Raw genomic sequence first — 16,055 nt, forward strand, 5'->3', positions numbered from 1 at the left:
TTATTATAATAAAAGAAGTTTGTGATTTATTTGGAGACAACAAGTTAATTCTTTAATTATATTTAATTCATTCGAAAGTTATTTTGTTTATTGGGTAACAGTTAATTCCTTAATTATATTTAATTTGAGACTTATTATACGTAACGAACTTCCGTTTTTATTTTTTCCATAGACTTTTTTATTTATTTAAGATAAATGTTTTGCAAGAGAACGCACAGTTTCATTAACAAAAAAAAAAAATCATCAATTCATGGGTTCTACCATGTAGGAATGGATGTTAGTCACCAATGGTTTGCTTGCACAGTGGGCATATGCGTGTAAGATGAATAGGAGGGTACAATAATTAACAAAATTGTGTCACACTATATGGAAAAAAAAAAACATATTTATTTATATATTTGACTAAATATTACATTAATAGGATTAAATGCTACATTATTATTTTCTCCCAAGTTTAATTTATTTATATATTTTTATCAATTTCTGAATGTCATATTCATAAACATTTGAATGTGTTGCAGGATTTTAAATAAGTATCCAGGTATTATCATTTATATGAAAAATTTGATGGTATGGATTTTGACCAAAAAAAATTAATTTTATAGATATCAGCATTTATAGATGATATAAATGTACTTATTTATATATTTGTATCATTCCTAATTATATTAGTATCTATATTAATGTATTTTTTTATATAAATTTTCTTACGTTGGCATATCATTACTATAAATATAATATCAGCCTTAAATTCTATATTAGCATATTTATCTATATATTAAATTATATATTAAAAGTAAATTAAATCACAACCAAATTTGACAATCCAAAATTGTAAGGTGTCAAGTTTGCGAATTTTGATCACATATATTGCTCATTGAAAAATTATGGGGTGAAGATTTACATGTGTTATCCAAGTGGCAGTTCTTATGAATATTTTTCCAACTCCTATTTGATGAAGAGGATATTAGAATATATTTAATGACTTAATGATTATTTTCTTTCTATTTTTAGTTTATTAGGTATATATAAAAGGACATTTAATATACTTTTTTTGCTATCCCTATACATTTTGTAACAAATTAATTTTAGGGTAAATAGTTATTTTGGTTTCTGAATGTGTAAATGACTGACAAATTTATCCTGAATAAAATTTAAAATTTAGTCTCCAAATGTGTAAAAAAATACAAAAAATCTATCAAATCATTAACTTTCATTTATTACTGTTAATAAAATAACATACGAGATGCAAAATGACGAATTTGTCATAAAATTAATTGTCAACGTGATCATGCTGAATAGATTAGACTAAGTTACCATTATTAGACATAATTTCAGTATTTTTTTTGGATGAATATGTTAGTAATTTTTATTAATGTGTCTGTTGTAACATATTTAAGATGAAACAAATTCATAAAGTAATTGTATATTAAATTTATCTTTAAACTTTGTAATTTCTTAACTATCATTTTAGTTTACTTGAAATAAACAAGTATGTTTACATTCTAAATGATACTGAACATAAATTTGTTAAAAATATTTGTAAATAGCTGAATGTGTAAATTAATTGTTGACAAATAATCATTTTCGTCCCTGAATATGTAAAATTAAAAATTTGTTAGCAATTTTCGTCCCTGAATGTGACAAATAATCATTTCCCAATAATGTGAATTTTAATCTTTCATAGATAAATTTGTTAGTGATTTACATATTCAGAGATAAAAATAATCATATGCCCCTAATTTTATGATTGATGGCTTATGACCTTATATATAAAAAATATTAAATTTATTTGGATTTATATTTTAATTTTAAAAAAATTATTAAAAGACTTGGTATGATTTATTGCAAAATGTCACATGCATACTATAAAATTCACATTGCTGCAACAATTACATTCAAATCTTGGCAGGATTTTTTTTGAGTAATTTGTGTTTAGAAAACTTGGCAATTATTTTTAAGCAATTAAAAAGATTATTTCTTATATTCTTAATATCTATAATATTGTAATGTAAAACATATTAGCTAAAATATGATCGAACTACTAGTTTGAGGTAGAGGGTCCGCTTTTTAAATTCTTCACTATGCACGCAATTGTTGATCTGTTTGAAATTCCAGAGCAGTTTCATAATCTTCAGGCCACAGTTAGCGATGCGACTTCATTGGCAATAATTCACGGGTTCTCCTTCATGGATGCTTTTCTGCGTCTCAACACCTCGGCCAATTGTCTTCGATGGAGTAAGTTGATATGGCACTCATGCATTCCTCCTTCCTAGTCCTTGAAATTTTAGCAGCATGTTTCAACGTTTTAATTTTAAATAACAATCAAGGAGTCACACATCACAAACAAATGCGGCCATTGTGATTTCAATTGCGATTATAGAAAGTTAAAATTATCTTGATATTGCAGCTCAAATCACGGTCGAATGTAGCCCAAAGGCTTTATCTATATGGCTGAAAGCCCCCAAACTTTTTCCAGTTACTTGGTACCTGCCTCCTTATGGATAGAGTTTTATGTCAGAAGATAAGATGCATGCATATTAAGAATTAGATTTTCATCATTATGTGGTTTAAATACAAAATGGAAAATTGCATTTTAGATAAAGTTTATTTAAATGGATGCATTTAAAGTTATTTTTGTTTTAACTTTTAAGAGAATTTATTTATTATAATTGATAACAATCTTCACTATAAATAGAAAACAAAATTAGTTGAGAAACAGCACACATGAAGAAAGAATGTGTGAGAAGAGAGATCCTAAGATAAAGTCATTTTATTGAGAGAAAAATGTCTTTGTATGAGAGTGTTATCATTTCTTGTAACTATTGAATGAGGTACTCGGGTTTGTAGAGTGATACATTATTTGAGGTGAGTTACAATTTTATAATCATTTTTGTGATAGTAAAATACTTTTTTAGACAGTTTCATGAACGCAAGTAAGAAATATTATCCACGTTAAATTTATGTGTTTGTTATTATTTTTCCTACAGTATAATCTTTGTTGTGTTCTTACTAATCTGTTGTGGGTATGGATAATTTTATTTGAGAGAGTGTTGATTACCCAACACTATGGCGAGCTAAACTGTAATTCAGATGTGGGAAAGAGAGGCTTCCCAAGTCATGCTGTAAGTGGTTCCATTTTTAGAAACTGCAGTCGTGGCTTTGTAGGGATCAACCATGGTTCTAAATTGTAGTTGAGGTTGCAATTGGGATTGCTTTGCATTAAGCCAGAAAATCTTTATGTTGCAAAAAAATAGAGTAGATTCGATCACAACTGTAATCGCGGTGCAGTTGCATGCAACCCCAATTGTGGGGTCGGACTGCTATTTAAAACCATAGGGCCATGTTTTGCCTCTTATTTAAGTATCTCTTCATTCTTCCATGAGGAACTGATCATGGCAGCAATTCTTGTTATGGAGATAGTGCTGGAATAGGTTTCCTGGAATGTGATTCATTGTTAGTGGTTCAGGCCTTTTGTTCTTCCCATAATTCACTACTTGTCCCTTCGAAACAGATGGTTGAATTGTGTGATGCGATTTTTTCCTATCACCAATTTCAGGAATTTCTCACATATATCATGAGGGTAATTCTTGCATGGATAGATTAGCGAATTATGGATTATCCATTCATGGTTATGAATGATGGGACCTTCTCCCACTATTTCTTAGATCAGAATAGATTAGGATTAGTATTATTTCTTCTACTGCATGTTAACAATTATAAAAGTGTACTTTTTTTTACCAGAATTATAATAATGTATAATGAAACATATTACTTAATTAAAATATGTTTAAAATTTAAATCTTATAAAATGCTTAATTAAATTTAGGTTCAACTACATTTTTAGTACAATGCAATACGGGGTGAAAATAAATCGAGTATTTATTAGGCTTTGTTAGGCTTAAGGTTACTCTGGACTAATACTATATGATTAGAGTCTGACTTGATTATTATCTCTCCAAAACTTTGTTAAGAATCTAAGTCTAACCTACATAAAAATCTATTCTAACCTACAAGTTTATTTGTCACAATTTAGCACTAAGATAAAAATAAAAATATGTATGTGAAGTCTTATAAGAATCAAATCAAACTTATCTATATGATGTAAGCATATTTTAAATTTTATTTTAAAATGTTTTTGCAATAAGACATTTAAAAATGACAAACTTATTTTTCAATAAATTTAGTTATAAACTCTAACTTTACTTTCTATGTAGACCAACATGATTAACATTTAAAAAGATTCAATAAATTATAAAAATTTAATATATATAATAATAATAATAACAATGAATAATTATTTATAATTTTCAAATAAATCAGTCTATTAGGTCTAATAGGCTTTTTGAATGAATCAGGGTTTAACTAAATAAGATTTATTAGAAGCTTTGGCTTGATCTATTTTCTCAAAATTTCTAATGTGACTAAGGTTTGATGTATGTTAGGTCATAGGCCTCTCACATAGGTTTGATGTATGTTTATTTTATTTTTTGTCCTTAAAGAGTTTTAATTTAGATAATACTATGAACAATAAAAAAACATATTATCTAAAGTACTTTAAGAACAAAGAATAAAACAAACATAATTTATAAAAATTAAAAAAAATGAGATCAAAAGAAAAAAATATTAAATTATAAGGACTAAGCAAATATTTAAGCCCATAAGACTTTTCTTTTACAAAAGTATTTACTCATTTACAACTTACTATATATTATAAAAATTGATACAATTATTCTTAGTCAATATTTTGTTTTTAAAATATTTCATAAACTTATCAGCTAAATTCATGACGAGAATATAAAATTATATTATTGCAATATATATGCTCAAATAAGATTAGTATCTAAGTATAATAGAGATGGAGAGAATTTCTTTTTATTTCTTTCAATTATAGTTAAATTTTCATAAATATAATTTTAGTTATTTCTCATTTTTGAAAATAGAAAAAAAAATTCAAAACAAATGTTTTGCAATGCACAAAATCATAAAAAGCAAAGAAAAAAATCAATCCAATTATGTAATATAGTGCAAGGAATGGTATGTATGCCATCCCCTAAACTTTCTCATCCCTATATATTTCACAATAAATTATTCTGATTTATTGATCATTAATATATGACATTATCAACAAAAAATATTAAATTTAGTCGTATTTATGTTTTATTTTTCAAAAAATAATATTAAAATACTTGGTAGTATTTATTACAAAAAGTAAAATGGGTAATATAAAACTATATTGGTGTAACAAATACATTCAAATTTTTGTATGATTTTCAGATTAGTTTATGTTAGGAAACTTAGTAATTATTTATTAAGGAAGGAATTATAATAGATTATTTCTCTTATGCTTAATATTTATAATAATGTATTCTGAAACAAATACATGCAACACCAGTGTACTTTTGCATTCCTACTAATTACGACATTGGTTGTGATGATGCTGTTGACAAACAAAAAATTGAGGTATGTATTTAATTTTCAATTGAAAATTTCTTTTTTTCAAAAAAATTCAAATTTTCCATTATTATAATTTTCTTATATATATATCATCTAATCATACATTAATTTGCACATTTTAACAACAAAAATTGTGTATATTTTATACGTCAAATGATCTACCTCTTAACTTATTTGTCTCATTTATATAAGTATTTGTTTAAATTAAGATGTTTGTTAAACAAGTTTGTTTTACTAAATTATAAGCTAAATAGCTTATAAATTTTAAATTAAACTAATCAATTAACAATTTTCAAATATATATAAGAATATCAACTAGACTCTGACACAATTGCGCATATGATACACTGAACTCCATCATGTATTTGCATAGTTTGAATTGATTTCAAGCGTGTGCAATGATATATCTACTTTATATTTCTATCTACATTTTTATCACACTACTAAAAAAAGGGCCTTTTACGGCACTGTTTCTACATCAGTTATAACTGGAGCCGCCTTAGAAAGTGGTTTGGTGGCAATTTTGTAATTATCATGGTGAAAATTGCAATTCACGATGCACATTCTAAGGCGGTTATTCAAAACCGCCTTAGAATGTTTTGTATAATGAAATTTACGCTGATTTTTATTAAATAACCGTCGTAAATAAAAAAATAGTTGAAGGGGTTTAGTCTCGTTACTTTTCGGCATTTCAAATTTCACTCCTAGCTAACCTTTCTTCCTTCTTCCTTTGCACCTTGACTGCTAACCCCACTCGAACCCTAGCCTTGTTCTTCGTTGTTCTTCCTTTGCACCTAGCTTGACCAACCCAACTCGAACCTAGCCGCTTCACGTCCTTCTTTTAACACCAACCCCACTTGAAGTTCCCAGCAACGTTTTCATCTTCTTTCACGGCTCGAAGCTCGTGACTCGAACCCGACAAGAGAGTGAAGAAGTATATTGACTCGAAGTGGCTCGAACTTCACGACTTGAAGATCACTTTTGCCGAAATCAGGTTAGTGAGGGTTGTAGTTAGTTAGGTTAATCATCTTTTAAGCTTTTATTAGGTTAAGCTTCGAACAAACCCAGTCAATAATGTTCGTGGTTATTCTATACACTAATTTCAGTAATTTATATAAAGTTCACACTTTTAACAATTCCATAGTTACTTTCTTTAGCTGTAGGTTTGGGAAAAAGACCCAGTAACATCCAACATTTGAGTTTTAAGATAAACATAAAAATATAGAAAACAAATCAATCATATAACTGCCGTCAAAATTATAAATAAATGGGAAAACTTTAAGAATGGCATTGAAAATAACTAAGTGTGAGGGAAGTTCTTTTACTGCTAATGTTTGTTTCTAATGTTGGTCTGATGTTTCCTGATGGTGGTTGTAGGGAAGACGCAGGTGACAAATTAGTTGTTGCTGAACAACAGCTACTGGGCTGCAAACGGGTCAGTGCCAATTTCTTCCTTTTCTGCATTTTGGTTTTTGAGTTAATGGAGCTTTTTCGAGTTCAATTTCTGCTACAATGTTCTTATTTTTCTGTAATTCATTTATGAACTTGTTTTTCTGATCTGGTTTTACTTGAGATAGCACCTGCAAATGGTAACATATGTAACACATTGAATAAACAATTTTGTTTCCATGTATTAAAAATTAAAACTTATTAATAAGCATAATATTTTTTTTGGATACCACCTGCATCAGGATAGTTATTAATTTTGTTTCCATGAAATTAAAACTTACTTGAGATAGCACCTGCATCAGGATAGTTATTATTTACAGAAGCAGCATTTGTATTCTCATCAGCTTTAGGCTTAGAAGCTAAAGCTTCATGAACTTTGCTTGTATCATTAGCTAGAAAATCAGTGCCAATATTTTGAGTCCTTCTGGATTGGATAGCTTTTGCTATGTTCTCACTTTTCTGCATACAAACTAGAGTTTCACTAACAGTTTTAGGCATTCTATGCAACTTATCCTTTCTAGAAGTAGGTTTTTCAGAAGATGGATAAGGAGAGCTGCAATTGCAAGCCTTTCTGGATTGGCTGATTTCCCAGGTTTTGTTTCCTGAGAAATCCATGAGTGATCATAGGCTTCCTCAGCATTCATTAAAGAATTAGGCTTACGGCCCCTCTTCCTTGGTACAGTATTCAATTGCGTTTCTGATTTTGGTTCCTGAACAGAGTCTAAATTATCAGTTTCCATATTGGCTTTCGCATTTCCTCTTTTGGAGTTCTTAGTTATTTCAGAATGTGGTCTCCTATTTGAACCAGATAATTTTATTGCTTCATCGTCCATAGTAGAAGTACCACTTCTTCTGTTTGACTTTGTATCTGATAAGAGCAGAGGTCACGATTGAGGAGAAGAAGGAAGGGGTAAGCCTTACTTCGAGGGAAGGCAGCCTCCTAAGAGAGAGAGAGAGAGATTTACGTAAACTTTGCATGCCCTTTATTATTACGTATTCGTGTATTTATACAAGCAAGGGTATTACATCCAACTGAATAACAGCACTAACGGTTTAGCAACTACCCTAACTAACTGGGCATTGTATTTCGTTAAAGCTTCTTCTTCGAGTCATGGCTCGTAGTCGTTCAAGTAGCTGGGTCTTGATGCTGTTCGTTTGGGCCTTGTTTCTGCAGTTTCGGGCCCAGTGTTGGTAACTCAAGGTGATTCCTATCAATACCCTCTCCCGCGAAGACCACCTTGTCCTCAAGGTGGTAAAGGTCGCAAACTTCTGACCATTGTACCCAGGTGGTGTCTTCAGGAGGTTGACCTTCCCATTGCACTAGCACGAGTCGTATTGGAGGAGATGACGAGGTGTCAAGCTTAGAATCCAAAATGCACAAGGGTCGAGTGACGGGCTTCTGGGCGATGAATTGTAATGGTAAGTTGTCATTTGGGGTGGGTGGGGAACCGTGATGTTCTCGTAAGAGCGAACAGTGAAATACAGGATGAATCCTTGCCTCCTCGGGTAGTTTGAGTTTGTATGAGACTTGGCCCACACGTTCGATTATCTGAAACGGCCCAAAGTATCTTTTGGTTAGTTTTGGGTGTATTGAACCAGCTACGGTGCGTTGCCGGAAGGGACGAAGCTTAACGTAGACCCACTGGCCTATGCTGAAGGTGACGTCACGGCGCTTGGTATCCGCGAATTTCTTCATGGTGTCTTGTGCCTTTTGAAGACGATGTTGTAACTTCCGGTGGATCTCTTGACGCGAGTGTAGCATGGAATCCATAGCTTCGTTTGTGGATGCACCCTGAAGGTAGTGTGGTAGTGCTGGTGGTGGTTTGCCGTAGATGATTTCAAATGGTGTCATCCCGGAGCTGGAATGAATGGATGTGTTATAACACCATTCCGCCATGGTGAGATAACGATACCAAGTAGCTGGTTGATTATGAACGAATCATCTGAGATATTGCTCAAGAACTCTATTCATGACTTCGGTTTGCCGATCGGATTGAGGGTGGTAAGCCGTACTCATGCGGAGTCGCGTCCCACTCAAACGGAAAAGTTCACGCCAGAAAGAACTCAGGAAGATTGGGTCTCTGTCGGAGACGATACTCCTCAGAAACCCGTGATGCTTACAGACGATATCAATGAACAAGGAAGCAACCTTGAAGGCGGAGTGGTTAGAAGGTAATGCTCCAAGGTGGACGCCCTTCGAGTATCTATCCACATCCACTAGAATAACAGTATAACCGTGAGAGGGAGGCAGCTGGGTGATGAAATCCATGGATATATCTTCCCAAATTCCGGTAGGTGGTGGAAGAGGCTGAAGAAGTCCGGTGGGTCGTTGTGTGCTGGACTTGGTTTGTTGACAGATGTGGCATTCCTTGAGAAAGCGCTTGATATCCTTTCTTAACGAAGACCAAAAGAAGTTGGACTCCAATCTATGGGTGGTTTTGGTTACCCCTAGATGTCCTCCTAATGGAGTTGCATGAAATTCCAGCATGAGGTTGGGTATCGATGGGTTATTGTCATTCAACCAGATACGATTCTTAAAGAGGATGAGCCCCTGATGAATTCGATACTCAGGATAATTTTCAGGATGATCACGCACCTTAGAGAGTAGATCCTGGAAATCACTGCTAGCGTGGAGGGTGCGACGTAAGTCATGCATGAAGTCGAGGTTAGGAACCGATAGCAGAAGGAACTCGCCGAAGGAAGGTGATCGTGATAGGGCATCCGCTACTGCATTGGAAGATCCTACCTTATATTGGATCGTGTAGTCGAAGCCGAGAAGCTTAGAAAGGTAGTAATGCTGTTCTGGCGTTTGTATAACTTGAGACATGAGCTCGCGAAGGCTTTTATGGTCGGTGAAAATGGTGAAAGGATGGCCCAGAAGGTACTGGCGCCATTTGCGAACTGCAGGTACTATCGCGTGAAGTTCTCTCACGTAGGTGGAGGCATGGAGCATACGCGGCCCAAATTGTTTACTAAAGAACGCAAGAGGGTGGCCTTTCTGCATCAAAACCGTGCCCATACCGGCGCCAGAAGCGTCTGTTTCGATGACAAAGGGTTCTTCAAAGTCTGGTAAGGCAAGGACAGGGGCAGTTGTCATTGCTGCCTTCAGTTGCTCGAACGCAGACTGAGCGTCCAGGGACCATTCGAAAGTATCTTTGGTAAAGAGGGAAGTGAGGGGAGCCGCGAGCATAGCGTAGTTCTTAATGAACTTCCTGTAAAACCCAGTGAGCCCTAAGAAGGATCTGAGTTCCTTAGCTGATGTCGGTGTGGGCCATTTCACCATAGCTTCGACCTTGGAGGGCTCAGGTTCAACCCCTTTGCCGGAAACTATGTGTCCTAAATATTCGACTTGCTTTTGAGCGAAAAGGCATTTGGTCTTTTTCAGATGGTACTGACCTTGGCGGAGAGTTTGGAAGACAAGCTCGAGATGATGAAGGTGCAAGGACAATGTCCTGCTGTATACTAGGATATCATCGAAAAAAACTGCGGCGAACTTTCTCAAGAACGGTGTTAGCAGAGTATTCATTGCTGCCTGAAAGGTGGACGGTGCGTTACACAGTCCGAAGGGCATCACACGATATTCGTAGTGCCCTTGGTGTGTTCTAAAAGCCGTCTTCTCTACGTCAGGGCCATGCATAAGAATCTGGTGGAATCCCTGTCAAAGGTCTAGCTTAGAGAACCAAGCCACACTTCCTAACTCGTCCAAAAGCTCGTCTATCGTCGAAATCGGAAAACGATCGCGGACTGTTGCTGCATTTAAGGCACGATAGTCGACACACATTCTGTAGGTTCCGTCCTTCTTCTTTACTAGTAATACCGGAGAGGAATAAGGGCTCATACTTGGTTGAACCAAACCAGATGCGAGGAGCTCCGACACCTGCTTTTTGATTTCTGATTTCTGGAATTGCGGGTAACGGTATGGTCTTACATTGATTGGTGGTGTATTGGGTAGGAGGTTTATGTGGTGAACGATGGAGCAAGGAGGGGGGAGGGAAGATGGTTGTTGGAATAGGTGTTGAAACTGGGTTAGGAGTGCTTCGACTGCAGGTATCGGGTGAGGAAGATGAAGTTGTGGGTCGGGTTGTGGGTCGTGGATCAGTTTTAAGTGAAAGAGAGCTGAGGCGGATCCGGTTTGTAATAACCGTTTCACTTGAGGGGTTGAGATTGGTTTCGGCCCAGTGGAAACATCAGCGTGTAACTCAATGGGCTGGCCCATATGGGTGAACTTCATGGAAAACGTGGTGCAATCAGTGGTTATGGGCCCAAATTGCCTTAACCACTCTATTCCTAACACAGCTTCTGCACCACTGATAGGAAGCAAATGGAACGTAACCGTGAAATGGTGGCCTTGGAGGGATAGCGGTGTATCGGGACAGACTTGGTTACAATCAAGGACAGACCCATTACCAACTAGGACATGGAGTGGGCTCGTGTTTTGGGCTTTTAGGTGGAGGAACTGGGCAATGCGAGGCTGGAGGAAGTTATGGGTGCTTCCGCTATCTATAAGGATGGTAAGGGAGGAGTGATTGATGACTCTGACAAGTCGGAAGGTCTCGGAGGAGGGGAGGCCAGAGAAGGCGTGGAGGCTCACGTGAGGGAGGTTTAACTCAGAGGGTGTGTCAAAGTCTAGGGTGGACGCTGGGGTTGGTTCCGGAATTGAAGGCAAGGAAGGTTCGGGAATGGGTTCTTCTTGTATAAGGGATGGGTTGTCGGCGATGAACAAAAGGATGCGTCCCTTGCAGCGGTGAGTGGAGCTCCATTTTTCATCACAATTGTAACAGAGACCCTTTTCCCGACGAAGGGCCATCTCATCTGGTGTTCTCTGAACATATGTGGACTGTGCTTTCCGGCTGGTAGGGACATATGATGGAGATGGAGTATTGTGACTTCGTGGTGGCGCTTGCCGGCGATCTCGGAGTTTGTCTTCCTGTAATTTGGCAAGAGCCATGGCTTGTGGAAGGGAAATGGGTTGAAGAGCTAGCACTTCTCGACGTATATCTTGTGCTAAACCTAAAACAAAATAGCTTAACAGGAAAGGTGGTGGTAAACCAATAACACTGTTAGCTAACCGTTCGAACTCCGTTAGGTACTCATTAACGGTGCCACGTTGCGTCAGTTTGAAGAGAGCCCCCTTAGGGTCATCATAATACGAAGGCGCCAACCTGGACTCGAGAGCTTGTAGGAAGCCTGACCATGAAGTAATAAACCCGTTCCTAAACATCCATTGGTACCAGCTTAATGCAGCCCCATCCAGGTAGAAGGAGGCCACGGTGATCCTTTCTTCTTCTGGCGTGTTCTGGTATTCGAATAGCTGTGAAATCTTGAAAATCCACCCCATGGGGTCGCGGCCATCAAATCTTGGAATGTCCAACTTGACAGAGTTACGTTGGTGGAAATGGGAAGAGGACCCAGGATGCTCCCGCGCCGGAGATCGCAAATGGAGATGATCAAGGATCGTATCCACTTTGCCGGAAAGTTCTGAGTATTTGTCAACGAGATCAGCATGTTTATCCAGAAGTGTGGTTTGGCTATTGGAGAGACGGGTGATAGCGTCCTCGAGCCTGTCGGTGGTCGTTTTCCGTGTTGCGTGGTCGGCCATGGCGGTCGTTGCGGCGGCAGGTCGGACCAGTGATAAGAGCAGAGGTCACGGTTGAGGAGAAGGAAGGGGTAAGCCTTACTTCGAGGGAAGGCAGCCTCCTAAGAGAGAGAGAGAGAGAGAGATTTACGTAAACTTTGCATGCCCTTTATTATTACGTATTCGTGTATTTATACAAGCAAGGGTATTACATCCAACTGAATAACAGCACTAACGGTTTAGCAACTACCCTAACTAACTGGGCATTGTATTTCGTTAAAGCTTCTTCTTCGAGTCATGGCTCGTAGTCGTTCAAGTAGCTGGGTCTTGATGCTGTTCGTTTGGGCCTTGTTTCTGCAGTTTCGGGCCCAGTGTTGGTATACTCAAGGTGATTCCTATCAGTATCATCCAAAATTTGGACATCTCTATCACTAGTAATATCCAGTTTATGCCCCTTGGTTTCCTGATTAAGAATTAAGTTAAAAGTTTAATACTGCATTGATATTGACAGTTGGTTTTAACTAAGCAAGCGTTGTAATTGTATTTAAAGGAAAAAGATAATTTACATCACACAATTTTTCCTCTGCATCTTTAGGAACATCAAGCTTGTTCTTAGCTTCCTGAACCTGAAGCATTGCAACAAAACCAATCTTAAGTTCAATCTACCTCAAAGACTAAAATCAAGTGACAACTTGTTGCAAATAACAATAAAATATATGAAGATGTCAATGTAATAGTGATAGGCACCATCCATATCCCCCAACCCTTTATAGCAGAACTAGAGTGTTATTACACACGGAAACAGCTCGAGTGAATAAGAACATTTTGATGGTAAATTACTGGTTTATTAGCAATCAGCAATAGTGGTTATTTTTCTCTGCTGGAATTTGATCAGAGCTTCCTCCTTGAATGGAACACAGGTGACATGGTTTGACATCTGTTCATTTCCTACTCGATTTTTTAGTATGCCTATGATTTTTGGGCATGTTTTAAGAACGAGAACCAGTCTGCTTATGATTTGAAACGTTTTTAGAAAACATCTAACATACAAACAACAGCAACAGTCAAGGCCCATTTTGTAGTAGTATCATCCCATGATCCTTGACTCACTTCACTTTCATAACAAAAATATGAAAAGTTATAAGTTGTCCTTGCTGCCATTTCAATGCCTTCTTGAGAGAATGAAGTCATGTCTCCCTCTTATGAGTACTGATCATGATGGTGATTAGTACTCTCCATGGAGCTTGTGTCAAGCCATGTGTTAAAACTTGTCATTTCATAGAATTTAGAAGAATTGGATTTTGATTTTAAGTTGTAAATTAAAGCACAGTGTTTTTGTTTATCTTTTCTAAACAGTATAACATAGTGAAAAACCAAACCTGCAAGCAGTCCATTTGTAAGGAATGTTGGTAACATTAGCATGCATTGCTATCTGCACTTCTGGAAGGTTATAGTATTTCTCTGCATAATTTTCAGTACACGATCATACCCAGAAATCAGATGAAGATTCTTGAATCGCATGTGCCTCACGGTATTGTTTTGTGCTGTTGTGCAAGTAGGAGTATAGATGATGTACTGGTCTATATTTCCAAATTCATAGTTAACCGCATAACTATAAACATCATCACATTTTTTAGATGTTTCTTCTGCTGTGAAATTGCAATATTTGAGGATAGATTTGTATGACTGATCAGATATCATAGAATGGCTCCACCAATATGTTTACCTTATATACTTTTCTATTGTTATTAGAATGAAACCCCACTTAAGACACAAAATTCAAAGCCAAAAAGAGGAAGACCCTTCAAATCGCCATGTGAATCGATTAAAAATTGTTACGTTATACGCAAAGAACGAAAGATCGGTAAAAGGTTTGATACCGTATGTAATCCAATTAAAATAAAAATTTGATGTTTATTTATTTTTGAGTTAAGATAAGATGGGTGCTCATGTAAATTCATTAATTCAATTGTTTTATTAAGTAAAAAATTCTAGAGGGAAAATTAACAGACTTGTTTATTTCTTAAATATTATAGGTACATATTACACATAGTGGACATAGAGATTTATTTTTTAAATATATTTCTTAAAGTAAATAGTTAGTTTGAGCAATATATTGAATATTTACAAAGTATTCTTTTTCAAATTATGATGAGTAGTTTTTATACGAGAATCTTCAATAATGGTCTGTGTAATAAAATTGAAATATTAGTACAAACATTGTGATTTTAAAATAAAAATATGATACTTTTATAGACCATTCAGGTATAAAACATTGGCATATGTCATCAATGCATCAATTATATATTAATAAAATAGATCATACTTTGAGTATAGGACCATAAGAAAATATAGGAAAACCAGCTCTACAACTAGGATATTACATAGAAACAATAGAGAAATTAAACATCATCCTATATATTTAGATAACAAGCAATTCATGTAGTAGGGTTAATAAACTAATTAGACAATAAGCAATGTCCAGGCTTTACTTTGGAAAAAATCATATTTCAAATAGTAACCTTAATATGATCAAGATGTCCACACAAATTATAATTGTCATTATTCAAAATAAGGAAAAAAAATGGAATATTGATTAGATAGGGTTCAGAGTTTTATCCCACTTTTTTCCTTTCCATATATAAGTAATGTCCAAGACATTAATGCAACCTCCTTTCTCTATCATCTTCTCTAGTAGCCTCAAAGAAGATTTGATAAAAAAAAATATATTTTTGCATAAAGCATCAAATAGAGAACCATGACTCGTAGCTTGAAATCTGTATAAACATTTTCCGCCTCAACATTCATTAATTCTACCTTTAGTGTATGTTTTATTCAATGTTGAGTAATTTAGATCCTTAGGTTAAACGTGTCTTGCTTTTGTGTCATCAAATAGTTTTCAAACCACAACATATTTGTTCTGTCTTACATATTCATCAATTAGTGCATTATAAGTTAATGTGATTTTTATTTCACAAGTCTCTATCTGTCCAAATTTACCCTTAAATGCTAAGGGCTAAGGGTCTTTATATCTAAAAGTGGAGTGTGATGAAAAATCCAACGCTACACTATTTCTATGATCATCATAATTGTACCCCCTCCCCTTTACCATTTATCTGTCATTTTATATCATCACTCATTTTACTATCTTCTTTTTTGCAGACTTATATTCATAAGGAGACACACTTTCGGTGTCGGTCTTTGAACGAGATTAAGAATTACGAGAAATATGGAAGTCCTCCTCGACGTCACAAAGTGAAAACACAAGCCGAAGCAGAAAGCAATGACAAAACCAAAAATGCAACAGAAGTGAGTATATTTATTTTAAAAAATAAGTAGGGCTAACAATGTATTTTCCAACACATTTTATTATTGGTTAAAGTTTACTGACAACTATAAGCTCATGAGTAGGACTGAAAGTGATTAAAGAAATAGTAGTAGTACATCCTTTTGTTATTTTCAATCAACATGAACAAGTAACAAAGAGTGCATTAGAGATAGTGGTGATTTTTCTTTTCAAAATTAGAAAAGTTTAGTTCTCTTTTATTTCTGGGATGCATGTAAAGTTTGGCAT

At 35.3% G+C, this 16,055-nt stretch overlaps 1 protein-coding gene across 1 annotated transcript; it reads right to left on the reverse strand.

Annotated features, from left to right (window-relative positions):
- Positions 1–10,564: 10,564 nt before the first annotated feature.
- LOC114368228 lies at positions 10,565–12,505 on the reverse strand. The gene has a single exon (XM_028325553.1). It carries the CDS (start codon positions 12,503–12,505, stop codon positions 10,565–10,567), a length of 1,941 nt encoding a protein of 646 aa, XP_028181354.1.
- Positions 12,506–16,055: the final 3,550 nt, after the last annotated feature.

This window comes from Glycine soja, chromosome 9, assembly GCF_004193775.1.
Source record: "Glycine soja cultivar W05 chromosome 9, ASM419377v2, whole genome shotgun sequence".
NCBI classification, from domain to species: domain Eukaryota; kingdom Viridiplantae; phylum Streptophyta; class Magnoliopsida; order Fabales; family Fabaceae; genus Glycine; species Glycine soja.